The 14,883-nt window shown below is 38.6% G+C and overlaps 1 protein-coding gene across 5 annotated transcripts in view; it reads right to left on the bottom strand.

The window, feature by feature from the left end:
- Positions 1-14,883, bottom strand: part of RPTOR (regulatory associated protein of MTOR complex 1) — a 502,533-nt gene that overhangs the window by 177,489 nt on the left and 310,161 nt on the right. For all 5 annotated transcript variants that reach the window (XM_061615781.1, XM_061615780.1, XM_061615782.1 and 2 more), the window contains one exon: positions 7,914-7,989. In XM_061615781.1, coding sequence (XP_061471765.1) covers positions 7,914-7,989 — 76 coding nt within the window. The remainder of the gene's footprint in view (positions 1-7,913; positions 7,990-14,883) is intronic.

The following is a 14,883-nucleotide window of genomic DNA, read 5'->3' on the forward strand; positions in this document are numbered from 1 at the left end:
ATATACGTATACAAGTGCAAAACTGGTTTGAAGCATTGTGTAAGACATACTCTCTTAGAACTATGTGAGAACTTAAGGAGATCTGAAGTCCTTTCTGGGTCCTCCTTCCCCTTGTGTATATTGTGATTTATTTCCGTTGTAGTTTAATATGGAACTAGAATTATGTTTAATATGGTTTAAATTATGTTTAATATGGTATGGTTTAATATGGAACTAGCATTATGTTTAATATGGAACTAGAATTGAATTGAAATCTTATTTTATTTTAATTCTATTTATTTATTTTGTATTTCAACAATGTATATACTGCTTAATTATAATAGTCTCTAAACAGTGTACAAATAACTCAATACAATAAATATGTATTACGAGGGGTATTGCTCGCCAACCCCTACTGTTGCCAGCACGCCCCCCACATGGGTAGCCAACACTTCCCTGCTCCCCCTCCCTCCCCCTGCACATGGGTCACGAGAGCTCCTTCACAGGTCACTACTTGATTCAATAATAAAGATAGAATCCAAATTCTATTTTCCATTTTTTATTTCCTGCTAGTCCATGCTAATATCAGTAAATTTGAATGCTAAAGTCCAGCTTACAACTGAAACATTCATGAAAGATTGTCAGACTGTTAAGATACTTTGCCACAGGTTCTCTGGGAAATAAATCCCAAAGACAAGTTCTCTTCAACTATTTCAATGCAAACTGAGTGTAAAAGAAAGAAGCTACCAGGTACATCACTTTCTGAAACTGAGCCTCAGAGTGTGAAAAGCACAACATAAAGAACATGCACATTAACCAGATCACTGAACAAGCAGCTCAGGACTGCAAGCTCCACTTGATGAGAAAATATTCTACAGTGACAGACACTTATTCAGATGGGGCAACCTCAGATGAGTTAATTTGGGCATGACTGATATAAGTCATTTCAGGTTAGCCTCTTCTAAAGTAAGACCCCTATCATACTCCCAGTGTCTTCCTGCCTCCAACCCTATCTCTGTTATCTTTTCTGCACCTATTGAAGACCTTGCTCTTTCAACAAGCCTTTTAAGTTGAGACCTTATTTATCCCAGTCAGCTTCAGTGTTGGAATTGCTTTTTAAGATACTTTTAAACCTTTTTTTAAACAATATGTTTTTAACCTTTTTTTAAAAAAATGTTTTTAAAGTTGTTTTGTTTTAATGAATTTTAATGTTTTTTATGATGTTTTAAAGTGTTTTTAGTGCTTTTGGTGCCACCCTGGGCTCCTGCTGGGAGGAAGGGCGGGATATAAATCAAATAAATAAACAAATAAACCCTATACCTATAGCATTCATCATCATCAACATGTATTTCCAATGCTTCCTAAGAACAATGGAGGACAATCCAGGACAAGCAGGGAAGCACCCATTACAGCTTTGTGCCTATTGCGAGTTTTTGGAGATGGCAGGAAAATAGTATAGAGCTTGTAAACAGCCTAAAAAGGAACCTGCCTGCGCTTTGAGATGAGCACCGGGAGTTATGGCTTATCTTTAGAAGACATCTAACTGGGGGACCTAGCAGAGGGCCTTATTTATGGTGGCAGCACAGTGTTGGAACTCTCTGACAAGCTCCCACTCTTCCCATCTTTATTATTTATTTATTTATTAAATTTACATCCCACCCTTCCTTCCAGAATGAGTTCATCTTCAGATGGGCACTGAAACCGCTTTTAGTATGTGTGTGTATTATGTCCTTCAAGTCGATTACAACTTATGGCAACCCTATGAATCAGCGACCTCCAATAGCATCTGTTATAAACCACCCTGTTCAAATGTTGTAAGTTCCATCTGTGACTTCCTTTATGGAATCATCTACTCCCTTCTGTTTTTCCCAGCATTATGGTCTTTTCTAGTGAATCACGTCTTCTCATTATGTGTCCAAAGAATGATAACCTCAGTTTCATCATTTTAGCTTCTAGTGAGAGTTCTGGTTTAGTTTGTTCTAACACCCAATTATTTGTCTTTTTCACGGTCCATGGTATCCACAAAACTCTCCTCCAACACCACATTGCAAATGAGTTGATTAGTCTAGAAGGCATTTTATGACTGATTTATTGCTGTTTTAATTAGATATGCACATTTTCTGCTGGCTTTAAAGCTATCACATTTTATCTGTTTTTTAAAAGTATGTTATTATTAGCATATTTTAATCTTTTACATAATCCACTTTGTTTCCTTTTGATAGCCTGCTTTTTTGAAAAACAACAACAAAGGGTTGTATTCAACATGGTGCTAAGCAGATTGTTCTGTCAGCTATCCTCCGTCTCCTCCCCTGTGCCCCCCAAATTCTGGGTTCTGGGTTTCCCCCCACCCCTCCAGAGTACATGGGGAGCGGGAGGAAAAAAGAAAAATCTCATTGTGCTAGTGCTAAACCTTGTGCTAGCACAAAAATCTAGTAGAATACCACCCACAGAAAGTTTATGGATTACAAATTACACAAATTTGTATTGTTATGTTGGCATGATTACCAGTGTTATCACATCACTGAAATGTATTAGCAATGCAGTGTTATATTTTAAATGGCGGGAGCCCAGTTTTCAGAGTTATGTTTACAACACTGCTTCCCAGGGCCAGAGCTCTATTCTTACCAGCTTCCGTCCCGTTAATTTTCTGTTGATAATATTTTTGGGGATTTTTTTTTTTAAAAAAATTACACTTTGGGCTTGTCTACAGTCCCACAAGCAGTTGTCTGTTTTGAAGGCTAGAATGTGAACAGCAGAGAAGTAACCTTCTACACTTATCACACTTCATAAGAAACTGTATGGTCTGATTTTATGATTGAGTGTGGAACAATCCATCATCACTTGAACGAGTTGCTTCCTGTTTCTTTGCTTCTCTCTGTTGAGTATCTTAAAGCATTCCATGCTCCCTCCTCCCCTAAATTATGCCTCACTCTTCACCTAGAATGTGAATGAGCTCTGCCTATTAATTTGCCCTAGGTACATTCATGTAGGTTGAAACTGTTTGTTCTTTCACCTTGGGAGACTTGCTATAATGATGCTTAAGAAATCCTGTGTGAGACCATTTGACATCTGAAATTCTGACTCCATCGTCTGCCAGCCCAGTTAAAAAACTGAATGACTAACCTTAATAATACTTAAATTCTTTTCTCCCTTGTGGCTAACACTCAAGCCTCCATTAAACCACAATTTCTTATAGGATTACTGCTGGCTGGCAGAAGCTAACTTAGTCTGCTGCACAGTAATTCCTGATAGATTGGAGAGCAAAACGTTGATTAGGAAATGGGAGTTAGGATCAAGGATGTTCAGTAATGTTCAATTCACTGTGTGTAAAAGCAATGTAATAGCAAACTAAGCCCTTCAGTTTTACAATGCATAGAGTTTAAAATGCAGCTGTAACACAAAAGCTGACTAACAGCTAGAGGCCAGCAAAAGCAAGGATTTAATGGAAAGATGAACTCTTTCCTAGCCTATGCAGAAGAACAGGAAACAAACAGAAGTTGGCAAAACTGGATTAAAATTCAATCAAATGTTGAGCTGTTTATTTGCTTATAAATGTTCACCAATCCTTCAAAAGAGAAGAGAAAGAAAATCCTTAGGCAAAGTCAACCAAACAAGGGTTTAGAAAACCAAAATGCATAAACCAAGCACATAATCATCAATTCTTTTCTCAGTCTATATACAGTTCAAATCTGGTAGCTTCTTTCTTAGGCGCAAGATTCTATGCTGGCCAAACACTGGAAACAACGTAGCCACATTGGGAGAAATGTTCAAGAACAAATGATAAAAACTGGAAGAACAAAGGGCAGTACTTATTCTAAATTAGCTAACAGAGTTATCTTGTGAACACATTTAATGAGTGGGTTTTGCAGTCAGAGATGAGCATATGAGAGATATGAGAGCAAAGCTGGTACTGAACTACAAAACCTCTGGAAGAACAGGACTCTGCTTCAGACATAAAGCTACTGCTCCAACAAATCATAGTTTGTTGCAGTGTGACTTAAGCATTCCCTCTTTTCTCATTCCCTCCTCCTCCTTCCCTTGCAGCTCTGGCTTGAGAGCAAACTTCCTGATTTATTAAATCAGTTTCCCATGATGTCTGAACAAGGAAACGGTGGTTTAAGCAATATCTATGAAGGTGGCTTGCAAGCCAAGATGAAACTGTGATTTGCAAGGCTGGTTTATAGGGAGTGCTTACCAACATTTCCTGGTATGGATGTCATAGCAAACTGATTTAACAAACGGGGTAGTTTCCTCTCAAGCCAGTTATGCAGGAGAAGGAGAGATGAGGAACAGGGATGGGAGCCCTTATACTCATTGCCCATTCAGTGCAGCAGTGGCTGAAGCGAGCTTCTGGCTACATTACTTAGAAAATTAACATTTTAATTATAAATCAGTTTCATTTCATCTGCATTTAAAATGTCCAATATTCAGACATACAGAAGTAAACTAAAGGTGAGCACCTTTACTCTAAAAAGCTTAGTATTCTGACATACTTGTTTGTCACACAATTAGGTAAGCTGAATTACACTGAAACGCTTGCTAATGACAAATCCTGAAACAGATTTTTTTAAGCCATGTTAAATAAATAATGTTTGACAAACACATTTGAACAAAGATCCACAGCTGTTTTTCAGAGGTGGTGAAGATAGAATTTGTTAATATTCGTATGACTAGATTGCTATTCACTTGCAACCACAAAAGGCAGGAATATTATGAGCCAAGTACAGGTTGTGTTGAGGAGTCTTTCTTAAGAAATGTCAAAACACACTGCAGTAGGTTACACATTAGTTTTTCCCTCTAGTCATTAGCTTCAAGGCTTTAATCATTTGTATAGGAATAATTCATTTCTATGGCCATAGGTTGTTGCTGTCATTGCTAGTGAACTGGCTATATACTTTTTTAGTCCAATAAATTTATATTGGGCTCTCATCCAGTCAGTGTAATATATCTAGATGCATTTCTCCAAAAAGTACAGAGTGTTGCGATAGCTTCCAAGATGGGGTTTATCACACATACATCACTACCTGCCAGGTAGGTGTATGCCCAGCTCAGAGTTCTAGAAACTATAACACAGACTACACAATCATTTTCACCCCTTCAGCATTCAGAGGGTCCTTTGTTCTATAGTAATTGATTTCTACCTGGCTTTCTTCACACCTACCTTTATACTATAAGATGTGTTCACAGCTCTGACAGTATTCCTGGCCTGCTGCTACAACTGAGTCACCTGCACTCCAAAGCTCCTGAATTAAACAGCCACAAGAGTAGCTGTATAATGTAGCCAGCATGGATTTTTCGCATTCCACCATGTTACAGTAGGGCCCTGCTTCTTGGCGCCCCGCTTTTCGGCATTCCGCTAATATGGCACTAGCGGGGCAATCAGCTGGAGGGGGGCTGGAGCTCCCTGCACTCCAGCTGATCTTTTCCTCCTCAGGGGCGATAAGACTCCTGCACTCCAGCTGATTGCGTCGGAGGAGGGGAAGATCAGCTGTAGATCTTCTTCTCTTCTGGGGCAGTTAGACTCCCGCGCTCGAGCTGATCGCACCGGAGGAGGGGAAGATCAGCTGTTCCTCCTCTGGAGCGGTCAGACTCCCGCACTCCAGCTGATCACCCTAGAGGAGGGGAAGATCAGCTGTAGCATGCTACAGCTGATCTTCTCTTCTGGCGCGATCAGCGGGTTAAGTTCCAGACCCCTGCGCTACAGCTGACCCCTTTTTGGCAGTTTTTGCTTTTCGGTGGGGGTCTGGAACCTAACCTGCCATATGAGTGGGGGCCCTACTGTACATTGAAAATACCACCCGTGCCATTCTGCTGCTTCCCATAAACTCATTTCAAAACAAAATCTTACAAAACATATAGTCCTAAACTCAGAAATGCTTGCTTAAAACCATCTAGGTTTTCATGGCAATACACAAAACACTCAGAGAGAATCCAGAGTTTAAAGTTGGGAAACAAGACTTTTTCTGTCAGTGGTCTCATAATTCGTATTACCGACCTAGCCCCATTCTTGGACCTTCATCTTCTGCAGTTAAAAAGTTAAAAAAAATGCATGGCTGATTTTTAATAAATTTAAGAAAATTAACATTGGAGTCTATGATACTGCAGGCATGCTCAGTAGGAACCAATCAACTAAATACCAGACTAACAGCTTTTTGGCTTGGTTAATCAGGGTCAGCTTTGATTTACATTTGGGTGGGAGACTATGGGTGACCACTGACCATATGCTTTGAGGCACATGTTACCAAATTCTTCCAAGCTACACAGGAAGTGGATTAGACTGTGAAAGACCAACCCAAATAGTGTTTACATTTTGACAAATTTGTAGGGTGGTACAATATCTCAGAGAGGAGGTCAGGTCTCCTGCTCCCCTGGTGCATTCACAATGGAAATTGAAATGGACTGCCTTCAAGTCGATTCTGACTTATGGCGACCCTATGAGTAGGGTTTTCATGGTAAGCAGTATTCAGAGGTGGTTTACCATTGCATTCCTCTGAGGCTGAGAGGCAGTGACTGGCCCAAGGTCACCCAGTGAGCTTCATGGTTGTGTGGGCATTCGAACCCTGGTCTCCCAGATCAGAGTCCAACACCTTGACAAGTGCAACTGATATAATTGCACACTCTTCTTGTTTTTTACCCCTGCCTTCCCTACCCTTCTTTGTTGTTTTCTGGGTGTAAAATCTGAAATTGTAAGGTACTCAGAGTAGGGACCTGGCCTCTTATACTCTGGAAAGCACTATGCACACTGTCAGCATATATATAGTGCTTGTGCATGAGTGTATATACATACATACACCAATAGGAATTCTCCCTCCTATGAAAGTAGAGCCAGCTTTCTCATTATAACAAACAATACACAAAGATGATTTAAATTAGACTAAACTCTGTATTAGCTATATCAGGGGTTGCCAACCTTTTTGGACTAGAGCGCTCATTTCAAATTTTGAGAGCATCACAAAATGCCTGCCATGGGACACAAGGCATAATACAAAATTAGAAAGTAGTCATGGTGAAGCTTTTCCCATAATTGTATTTCCATACTAGAAAAGGCTTGACTTGTTGAATTTCTGCTTGCCATACAGCTGTGAAAGGCACAAAAACCTGCTTTTCACCCCAATGCCAGCGCTAAACCAAAGCCGAGGCTGCCCTCCTGTATCCACTTAACTGGAAGTAAGTCCCATTAAACACAAAGTGATTTACTTCTGAATAGACATATTTACCATCATACTCTAAGTTCACTATACCATGAATTCTTAATGAGTCTCTAGTCTTTAGCTCCTGCAAAGCAGAAGACATGCCTAAGCCTCTTTGTAAAATTTTCACATTTACCTTTTTTGGGGGGAGGAGGATTCTTTAACATTCACACAAGCTTATTGTGTAGTAGTAGTTGCAGAAAATAATTTTTACGCACTACCTGAACTCTGGTGAAGGCAGCACAGGAAAGATGTATTTAGTTGCTAGAGAAAAAGGAAGGGCAAACTATGGAGATTCCAAGGACTAGGGAAAATAAGACAAAAGCAGGAAAGGTGCACTAAAAGGAAGGGCAAAACAGCAGCTCTTCAGGACCCTAGGGATGCCTATTGCCAGGTATTCAAACAACTCACTTATTAATCACAGCTATTACTACACTCATTGGCTAATAACACTGACAGGCAGGAGTAACCAGGCTGGCTCATTTCACAGAAATTACTTAGAAGGGTACTTGCACATTTGCTTCACAACCTATTTTCTATAAGGGCTAGAGACTTACTCTTTTTTTAAAATGAAAACTCAAGACTCTGGGATACATCAATAGCTTACAAGTGATTAGAACAGTTTGCATTTGCTGGGAAATATCTTGAAGTCTAAGAAGACAAGAATGAATATGGGATCTGGAGTACTAGCTGATACCTACAGATTGGCCCATATATGTTTCAAGCAACAACTTGGTGACTTACCCTGAAGGCAGTTCCTTCCTCTATAATGGTGGGCAACTGAGAAAGGCATATATCCACAGCCAGGTCCCAAGCTTGCCTGAGGAAAGATAACACGGTAATGTTCAATGTCTGACCATGCTTACTTTTGTACAAAAACAGATTTCTTTAAAAAAAAACTCTACTTTTAAATGTATTGATTTTAAATGTTTTTATGTTGCTGAACACTACCTGATGTTTTCAAGACAGCAGTATATACATACTGTTATAAATAAATACATACCAACAAAATCCATAAAATGCTCATCCAGCAACATAATAAAGACCAAGTCTAAACCACCCCACTAAAATATCTTATTTTAGCCTTAGGTCTTAGGTCAAAGGTCTTAGCCTCACACCCAAAGATTGCCAAGGGTGGTGCCAGCGTGTCTCCCTGGGGAGAGCATTCCACAGCCAGGGGAACCACCACTGAACAGGCCCATTCTCATGTGGCCACCCTCTGCACCTCCCTTGGTATGCCACAGTTTATATGATAAGAAGCTGTCCTTGAGGTATTGTGGTCCTGAGCCATATAAAGCATGTAAGGAAAAACCAGCACTTTGAATTGAACCTGGAAACTAATCGGTAGCCAGTGCAGTCGGACCAGAATCAGTATAATATGCTCCCAGTCAATAACCTATCCTCTGAATTCTACACTAGCTGTAGTTTCTGAACTATCTTTAAAGGCAGCCCCACATATTGCAGCACTCTAACCTAGAGGTTATCATAGAATAGACAACCGAAGCTAGGTTATCCCTTTATTTGCTGTAGCTAATTTCCTTAACCAGATAAATCAGGGGTCCTACAACAAACCTTAGTTTACTTCCACTTATTTACATCCTACTGTTCTTCTCTAAAAGGCTTCCTAGATCAGTGAACAGATCAGAGATGGATCTGGGTATTGTTGTTAATCACAAACTGAATGTGAGCCAACAGTGCGATGCGGCTGCAAAAAGGCAAATGCTCTTTGCAGAAGTATAGTTTGTAAATCACATGAAGTATAGTTCCCCTCTATTCAGCACTGGTTAGGCTTCATCTTGAGTACTGCATCCAGTTCTGGACACCGCACTTTGAAAAGGATGCAGACAAACTGGAACAAGTTCAGAGGAAGGCAATGAGGGTGGTCAGGGCCTGGAAACAAAGCCCCATGAGGAGAGACTGAGAGAACTGGGCATGTTTGGCCTTGAGAAGAGAAGACTGAGGGGAGATATGATAGCACTCTTCAAATACTTGAAAGATAGTACAGGCATACCCCACTTAAAGTTGCTTCACTAAAAGTCACCTCACTATAACGTACATGCTCCATACTTCACCATACCCCACTTCAATGTATGCGCTTCGCAGTAACGGACACTTAATGGCATGAAGCCGCTGCCATCTAGCGGCGATTGCAGTGCAGTACATGCATAGATAATTGCTTCACTTTAAGTACATTTTCACTTTACATACATGCTCCAGTCCCATTGCGTATGTTAAAGAGGGGTATGCCTGTACTCTTCAAATACTTGAAAGATTGTCACACAGAGGAGGGCCAGGATCTCTTCTCGATCATCCCAGAGTAAAGGATACACAATAATGGACTCAAGTTACAGGAAGCCAGATTTCGGCTGAACATCAGGGAAAACTTCCTAACTGTTAGAGTGGTATGATAATGGAACCAATTACTTAGGGAGGTGGTGGGCTCTCCAACACTGCAGGCATTCAAGAGGCAGCTGAACAGCCACTTCAAGTTGGCTTACTGTATTGAGCAGGGGGTTGGACGCAGTGGCCTTTTAGGCCCTTTCCAACTCTACTATTCTATTTTTTATGATTCTGTAAGAATTTAAAAACAAATAATGTAAAAATAATTAGAACAGGAACAGAACATTATCAATAGCTACAGATACTAACATTACTGAAAACTGCATGCAGGTAAGATAAATCATATATTAGTCCAACTAAGAGGCCTAGGCAGCAAAAAGGTAACAAAGCTGGAGCCACATAATTTTCTCTGGGGAAGGAACTATTGAAAATATCCTGTCTCGTGTCACCATCTGTCTTACCACAAAAGATAGTGGGACTCAAAGAAGAACCTACAAAGCTTATCTCAGGGGCTGAGCAGGTTTGGGTAGGACAAATGGTCTTTGAGGTACACAACAGGAAGTTCCTGCAGAATGGATGGAGGATGGTTCTTTGTATTTTAAATTGTATAATAAACACAAGATTCATGCTCAGTCTTTGTGTAAGGTTTAGTCAACACAAAAGCTTTAGAAAAAATGTTTATCTGCTTGTTAGGAGGCAATTTTGTTCTTGCTCTAGCATTTTTTAAAAAATTAAAAGTTTTTTTTATAATATTTTTTTATTATTCAAATTTTTATAAAAACAAATACAAACACAACAAAAACAATACAACAGAAAAAAATAAAATAAAAAGAAAAACTTGACTTCCGATTTGTTACAGATCAGCTATAAGTATATAATATATATCAAACCTGTCTCCTAGAACATACGAAATTCACTTTTTTCCAAAGTCTATCTTAATTAATCGTTAAATCCCATTATCATCATTTCATTTTTTTCTTTCAACAAAAAGTCCAAAAGAGGCTTCCATTCCTTAAGAAATGTATCTGTCGTTTTTTCTCTAATAAGACATGTCAATTTGTCCATCTCTACTAAGTCCATTAATTTCAATAGCCATTTTTCCATGGTTGGTATCGATTCCATTTTCCACTTTTGTGCATATAGTAATCTTGCTGCCGTGATCATATATAATATTATTCTTCCATATTTCTTTTCCTTTTGTTTATCCATAAAACCCAATAAAAAAAATTCTGGTTTTGACTGAATATTTATCTTTAAGATTTTTTGCATCATCCTACCTATCTGTGCCCAAAATAATTTTGCCTGTTTACACAACCACCACATATGATAAAAAGATCCTTCTTGTTGTTTACATTTCCAACATACATTAGAAACATTACTATACATTTTTGACAACTTTTCTGGAGTCATATACCAACGATACATCATTTTATAAAAAATTTCTTTAAGATTATAGCATAATGTAAATTTCAAACCTTTTTTCCACATATTTTCCCATTGATCCATTTGTATATTATAACCATTTTTTTTTGCCCACTTAACCATACACTCTTTTACTTGTTCTTCTTCCATGTCCATTTTTAATAAAAAATTATACATTTTTGCAATTATGCATTCATCATTTGTACACAAACCTATTTCAAAATCAGATTTATTTATTTCAAAACCATACATTTTCTTGTCCATTTTAAATCTTTCTAACAATTGTAAATAGGCAAACCATTGTGAACTATATCCTTCCTTTATTAGTTGTTCTCTCTCTTTCATTATATATTCACCATGCACATTTTCTAATAGTTCTTGGTAAGTTAACCATTTCTCTTTTCCAGCCATTTCTCTTCTATAAAATGCTTCTTGACTTGAAACACATAGTGGTATTTTCAAAAAAAACCTTGTTTTGTATTTATTCCATATATTCAACAAAGGACGTCTTATAAAATGATTATTAAAATCCACATTAACTTTTACTTTATCATACCATAGATATCCATGCCATCCCCACTTCAGGTTGTGACCCTCCAAATCCAATAATCTTTTATTCCTCAATAGAATCCATTCCTTTATCCAGACTAAGCAACAAGCAGCAAAATAAAGTCTCAAATTACCAAAGTACTAAAAAATTAAAAGTTAATGGTTACCTCTGAAGTGAACCATGGTGTTCTCAGTAAGTTCTCAGTGCTATCTTAATATCTTAATATCTACTATACTTCAAGTCTTACTATACTATATACTATACTCCAAGTCCTACATCACCCAAAATTACATTGTATATAAGTCCATGATACTGAGCTCATCCTGGAGAAGACCTGTTTTTATTCTGATTGGCTTGACAAAATCCTTTATTAAGGATTAGTGCTCTTCGTAAGCCCCTTTGAAAGTTCTAGACTCAGATGCATATATGCTGCATCAAAGTCCTACAGTATTTCTTGCGTAAGCAGCAGTGTAGTGGCAAATAAAGAAGTGCAGGGTCCCTTCATGATAGTCACAGCCACACACACTCTTTTTTGCTGCTGGGTTGAGAATGAGATCCTTGCTAATGCCTTCTTCCACAAAAACAGACATTTCTAGGAGCCAATCAGCATGAGAGGGGGGAGTGTTTGCTACTGAAAAGAGTCTCCTCAGTGTCTGACTCACCTCCTTTCACTCTTATCGGCTCCAATCAGCAGGAGAAGACAAGGAAGCATGTTAGAAGACTCTTCTCAGTGACTAACACACACCCTTTTCTTGCTCATTGGTTTGTAGGATGCTGGAGTCATAGGGAACTTGCTGGGACCCTGCTCCCAAAAAAGTAGGTGGACTAAGACCCCTCGAGACCCTGGATGACTAACACCCCTGTGTGCAAGGCAACCTCTCTAAAGACACATTATTCAAACATAGTCCAAAGCTGCAGTCCTAACTTTACTTATCTGGGATTAAGCCCCAATTAATTAAATAGAACTTACTTGAATAGACATGTTAGGACTACTTTCCACCTCCTCAACACAATGATTCCTACACTGACATGCAGTGTACCTCCCAGTAATTCACAATATTATTATGAAAACAGGAGGAAAATCTGAACATTGTTTCTAGAGAAGAGTTGGATTTTACTCCTTCCGCACTTGGAGGAAAGGGCCATAAATAACTAAGTGGCAGAGCACATGCTTTGCATGTAGAAGGTCCAAGGTTTACTCTCTAGAATCTCCAGGTGGGACTGGGAAAGCCACAAGTCTGAAATCCTGGAGAACTGCTGCCAGTAAGTGTAGACAATACTGAGCGGGTGAATCAATGGTCTGACTCAGTAAATTGCAGTTCCCTACGCTGATGTAGTTGCAATGAATGCACAGGATGAAGGAAAGGGGGAAATGGTGCTAAGTAATGGGTCAGCATTAACAGGCCTGAACATGCTCCATGTCATTGGGGAGACTGTCTTAGAGTGTCTTGACATTGTCTCTGTGACATGGAGCACACAGAAATCTCTGTTTAACAGTGCTTCACCTCTCTCTTCAATCTGTGCATTCAGCAAAAGGGCCATCTGAACCAGCTGAGTTTTAATTCAGAAGCCTTTCAAATACCTTCTCAAGAGTGGGCCATAAACTGATAACAACTGGCTATCTTCAACAATCAAGCAAACTACAATAGTTTAAGAAGTTTTGCCTAAATAGTTTGATGCAAAGGCTGCATATTTAATCTCTTGAAGGGAAAAGGTTTATCCCACACTAGTTAAAAGCCTATTAGCTTGAACCATTTGTACAACATTATATATTGGTTTAATTATTGATTTAAATTTGTGTTATGACTATGAAGTACCTGAACTGGGTGGGGGATGAGAAAAGCAATCTAAATATATTATTATAGTAATAATAGCTATTTTCTAAATTTCATTGATCTGAAAACACCTTGTCATGCAAATTCTCTTTGCTGCAATGTAGAAGAAAATTAAAAGTATGGATTTTGTGAGATTATCTAAACACTCTGGATGTTCCTTCTCTATACAGCCGAGGTAAGGTTAAGTGCTTAGCACTACTGACCCAATAAACAAAACAGCAAAATTATTTTTGTTTTATATAAGGCTTCTGGACAAGTTTAAGTCTATATGCTTCAATTTAAAGTGAAACCCATAAAAACTGCAATGAAAGCTGATATACCAGGATATATTTCTTTGAAGCTTCTAATGTGACCTCAGGGCTGCTTCACAGGTTACAGATCAAAGGTGAAATTCGCAAGAGTTCCTGATGTGTTAACACAACACTGAGCCTAGGCAAACTTTAAGGTGACATGAGGATGGGACAGCACATGCTCTAGCTGCTGTGCAACAATGCCAGTACTATGACAACTGATCTGAGTAATTGCCACAGCTCCATATCTGTAAATAAAGGTGCCAACATGGACCAAAGCTCCTTGTGTTGATTTAAAGAGCAGTTTTATGAATGCCTATTCTTAGAAAAAAGCTCAGAAATGTTTGGCTGTGCACATAGATTACATGTGAATCTTAGTTTTAATTAAATGTTTAAGAGGAAGCAAAAAACTGACTACAATACAGGCACCATTCCCATACTTTTAAACAGTTTTGCCAGTATGCTGGACAAGTATTTCTATTAACTTAACTACCTTTCATTTCTTAACTACCTTTTATCTCTGATAAAAGATCAATTCAATGATCATGAACTTTGCTGAATACATGGGCAACTCTAGAGGGAAAATGACCCATCTTTTTCTCCCTGCGCCAACCTCTGTTACTTTAAATTCAGGTATGCTAAGATAACAGGATTGTAAACTATACATCACTTTTTAGGGTTTTTTTCCTTTAAAGAAAGGGGGAGGGAGCAGTAGTTAAATGATATGGCTTGGCCTCATGGAAATAAAAATGTTATCTTTAACAACCCAAGCAATTTCCAAGAACCTTTACATACAGATATAGGAAATAATCAACACAGGATTTTAGCTGCTTGTTTAAGTACTTTCCTTAAATCTTAATCAACTGTGTTCTACCCAACAGACTAGCTACTGCAAAGGCAGCTAACTAACAGGACCCAGCCAGCCGATAGAAAAAAAAATCTACACATGAAATAAAGGAAAGACTTTCAAAACACTCAATTTCTTCTCTATTGATACACAACACATAGTTTGTTTCATTTGCTCCCTCACCCCCTCATCCCCATGGCTTCCTCAGTAATGACCTTCACAACATGTTGCCTATATAATTATGAGGTAATCAGGGGGTAATCAAAACAGCTTCAAAGCAAAAGCAATAAATGGCTCCCACATGCTCAAGAAATGCCCAGGATGAGGGAAATGGTTATAGAGAATAGATGTGGGAGATATTTATTCCAGATTGTGACAAGATATAAAGTCAATTATTACAATTAAATCTATATCCTATTTCTGAACTCCA

The sequence above is a fragment of the Rhineura floridana genome, chromosome 3 (genome assembly GCF_030035675.1).
Source record: "Rhineura floridana isolate rRhiFlo1 chromosome 3, rRhiFlo1.hap2, whole genome shotgun sequence".
In the NCBI taxonomy this organism is placed as follows: domain Eukaryota; kingdom Metazoa; phylum Chordata; class Lepidosauria; order Squamata; family Rhineuridae; genus Rhineura; species Rhineura floridana.